This window comes from Papaver somniferum, chromosome 8 (assembly GCF_003573695.1).
Source record: "Papaver somniferum cultivar HN1 chromosome 8, ASM357369v1, whole genome shotgun sequence".
NCBI classification, from domain to species: Eukaryota; Viridiplantae; Streptophyta; class Magnoliopsida; order Ranunculales; family Papaveraceae; genus Papaver; species Papaver somniferum.
This window is the reverse complement of record NC_039365.1, coordinates 37,584,544-37,588,709: the sequence shown is the minus strand read 5'-3', so window position 1 is coordinate 37,588,709 and position 4,166 is coordinate 37,584,544. Positions and strand designations below refer to the sequence as shown.

The following is a 4,166-nucleotide window of genomic DNA, read 5'->3' as shown; positions in this document are numbered from 1 at the left end:
TTTACTCACTATTTTTAATCGTTTAAAATACTTATAGAATAATTCAGAATCACTTACCTTCTCACTAAGGATGCACATGGTTCAGTACAGCCCGGTTTTCTTAAGGAACCGATCCTTGTACTTGGTGTTGACCGGTACCTCATTCTGAGGACCGATACCTATACTTGTACATGGAGTTGTACCTGTACCTCCGGTACCGGTCCGGTACAAGACCGGTACCGGGTTTTTACCTGAAATTTTGATATAGAAGTAACACAATTGCTCTCCAAAAATAAAATCGCAAAAGTTCAGAACTAATTAAAGTCTTAGGATTCCTTCACTCAAATACATCTCATTCTAATCTTAACCCTAATTTCTTCTTCATCTCCGTGCATCAATCGTCCATCCGTTCTTCCAAAAAACACCATGTTAGGTTCTTGTTCCTCACAGAACCCTCAAATTCTCTACCATCTCCTTGCTCAACTCAGCAGAAACCTCCATGTAATTCTTCAACAACGAATCCCGTCCTCAACCCATTTGATCACCACCAGTTCCATTTCTCAGCAACGAGTCCTTCGACAATTTATCAAACCCTAATATCAAACCTGAAATTAATAAAAAATCTGAAGTCAATTTATAGCTATACAAATTAATCTGCATCTAAACCCAAGTCCATCTCAAATTAAACCCTGGCTCAGGTTCAATCATGCAATTAAAAAAATAAAACTAAACATGCAATTAATTATGAAGAATCCATAGTTTATCAAACAAATTACCAAAAATCAGATGAGTGATTTACTGATTTACCTTGACTGAATCATACCTATATCGTTACTTTCATAACCATCTTGATGAAGTTTCAATTGAAACAGTACCAGCAGAAGTAGAAGATGAAGAAGATGATGAAATAATGTCTACTAATGGGTTTATGGGATTGGGTTTCTTATTCTTCTTTGACGAAGATAGAGATTCAATCTTCATGGGTTGATTTTATCTCCTCTCTTCATTTCGAGATTGTAAAATTGATGAAGTGAAAGTAGACTTCAATTGAGAAAAGAAGAAGAAGAGGTAGGAATGGAAGAACAAGTGAATTGAAAAGTCCTGCTCGATAGATAAGATTCTATAAATACCTAGAATCGATGGCTAGAAATGACTTATATGGATGGTTATTATACACCGAGTTTCTGGATCCGGTGCTGCCGGGAATAGGTTTAGAACCGGTAGTTGTACTCCTACCCAGCTGGTTCTGAAATCCATCCCCAGTACCTGTACCGGCTACACCGGTTTCGGTACACCGATTTATTTGTGCAGCCTTACTTCTCACAGAAACTATGTTTACGAGAAGTAGATAGGCGAATCATCTTCTTCTTCTTGCTTAAGAGCAATCAAAACAAGCCTTTTTTCTTGTTTTTGTTGAGCAATCGATTTTGACTTTGATTATGGATTGAATTTCTTTCGTGTAGGCATGGTTATAGATTCAGGTAGGGTAATTGACGATTTTTTTTTTGAATCGACGATTAATCGATGGTGTTAACGATGAAGAACGATGAAGATTTTTTTTTCTTTTCAAAACCCTAACTAGGAGTGCAGTGCCGGAACAAATAAATGGATAGGGGGATATGTTTTGGTTGTTGATTTTTTAGTTTTAGATTTTTATCTTGAGGCAAGGGAATTATAGTGTTTTCATAATGTTTTTTAATTAAACAAAGAGTATTTTAGTATTTCCACCCCCAAAAATTACTCCTTAGCAGACACTAATGGATGGGGATAGTAATTCATATCCCCCGATTAGTTTAACTATCCCCAATTGTGCGTCCTTTAGATATATTAATTAAATAACTTTCATATACTGAAGTACTTGATTCAGATACTAAAGTTTACCACCAAATGATACCTTGTCGATCTAAATGTGACTAGAAATAAAAAGTCTATCAAAAGATAAACTAGATTTCGACGGACCCCCGCCAATCAAGTTTGGGCACGAAGTAAATCATGAAGATACAAAACCAATAAGAAATTTTTTTTTGTATCCAATCTTCAATAGAGATCATAGCTTATACTATATCAAATACATTAATCGCTCAAATACATGAAAAACAATCGATTTTTGCACGAAAAAAATTCAATTCTGTGTCGTTAGGTTAGCCCACTTATAAAAAAGTTAACTATTATACTTATACTAATTTCCGTGACACAGTAAATTATCCAACTAGTAAAATGAAGTACAGACATCCAATGACATGTCGGTGCTTCACAGCTTAACAACATGGACGAGTCACTTGAGGATGAATAAATCAGCATAAAACGGGAAAGTTAACAGCGAGTACCGTTACCGTCAGCAAACCGGCGTTAAATTGCAATCAGAGAAGAAAAAGGGGAAGGAAAAACTTGAAAAAACGAGAGAGAAAGAGATGGCTAGACCGATGAGGGGCAGAATAGGTTCATCGTCATCAGCAGCATCAGGAACTCGAACCCTAACTCTAACGCTAGCAGATCCTGTTCCTACTCCATCTTCAACATCATCATCTTCTTCTTCATCTCAGCCACGACAAGAACAAACCCTAGTTTTGAGATTACGCCCACCTTCAAAGAAAGTAACATGGAAAGAAGGAACTGTTGATAATGAATTTTTACAGAGAAAGAGTTCGAAGAAATGTTGTATTTTTCATAAACAGAAATCATTTGATGAAGATGATAGTGATGAGGAAGATAATGGGCATGGGCATGGGCATGGGCATGATCATAAACATGATCATCCTTCCAATGATAAAGATAAAGATGGAGATAGTTGCTGTTCTAAAGAGAATGAATGATGGGGTTCTCTTTGATTTTGCAGTCGGACTATAGGTCTTTGTATTCCTGTAAGTGTAAAAACAAATTGAGGTCTTTTTCTTCTGGGGATTAAATTTCTGTTTTTTATAGCACAGAATATCTCAATTTTGTGTTGAATATATATTTACATTGTTCTTAATTTATGAAGTCTGAATAGGTGAAAATTTCGCAGTACTAGTATATTAGGTTTTGGATATGAAATTTATTAGTTTTCTCATGGATGCAATATATTAAAAATAGGATTTCGTGCTCGAGAATCTAAAGGACCTGAGAACACTTTCTATGTCAAAATAGTAATTGATTAGATAAATGCCATGAGTATTCATAATCTGGAGAGAGGGTGTTTCAGTTGTCTTGAATTTTTAAGTAAAGAAAAATAATCCTTCGTTATCAACTTGAACATTAGTTTAATGAAACCGAGAAGTCGGTTTGTTTGAAACCTACATGGTTTAGGTGATTAGAAGGTCTCCCTTTTCTTCAATTGGTTAATTGGAACATAAAGTGTTACGTATTGAATTATTGATGCATGTAGGTCTAAAGGTGGGGATAGTCACCAGGTTCGTGTACACAGTTTCGTTGCATATTTGTTCTAGTTACTTTGTACTCAAAATGTTAAAATTAATCAGGGATTGCGAATATGTATGAAAGTGGTCATGTCATCGAATTGTTGATTTCAGAGATTGATGTAGAGCTTAAATCCTTCTAGATTTTGAGTTCTAGTAACTTGTGTAGATAAAATGCTAATTAGGTGTTTGATACCAGATGCAGAAGTCAGAAGCAAAAACATTTTGCTTCACAAAAAGTTAACTTTTTTGTTTCTACAAGTCATTTTGAAACTGTGTATTCAAACTAACTTCCGACTTTTTTGCTCCCAGAAGTCGAAAAACTGAATGTAGTTTATAGTGGCCAGGATATCTAGAAAGTTTTACCTTGACTTTGCATTGGGATTTGATTGCAGTAGTTTATCAGTAGGATCTGTGTGTTGAACTTTCAGTAGGTTCTTTGTGGTTCATTGATTTTGGTTACAGTCTGTTCATTTTTGTTGAAATTCTGATGATATGTTCCATGTCTAGAAGTCATTCGTGAAAGAATTATTATTTGCATTGTGTACGAGTCTATCATTTATGCAACAGTTTTGAAAGATTTGGTGAATGAATTTGAATTAAGCTGGCTTTCTCTTTTTGTCCTTGACATATCTAGGGTGACGTTTAGAGTGAACCAGTGGATGGTAGTTATGTTGTCATGCTTAGTTGCAGAACATTCTGTGAGGCATGTTGGTCTTTTCTTAAATCTGTTTCAGTTGCGGTTGCTATACCCTCTTGTGCTAGGTTTTGTCATAATGAAGAAGAATATTG

At 35.3% G+C, this 4,166-nt stretch overlaps 1 protein-coding gene across 1 annotated transcript; it reads left to right on the top strand.

The window, feature by feature from the left end:
- The first annotated feature begins 2,390 nt into the window (after positions 1 to 2,390).
- LOC113305424 (protein phosphatase 1 regulatory subunit INH3-like) lies at positions 2,391 to 2,792 on the top strand. The gene has a single exon (XM_026554463.1). It carries the CDS (start codon positions 2,391 to 2,393, stop codon positions 2,790 to 2,792), a length of 402 nt encoding a protein of 133 aa, XP_026410248.1.
- The last annotated feature ends 1,374 nt before the right edge of the window (positions 2,793 to 4,166 follow it).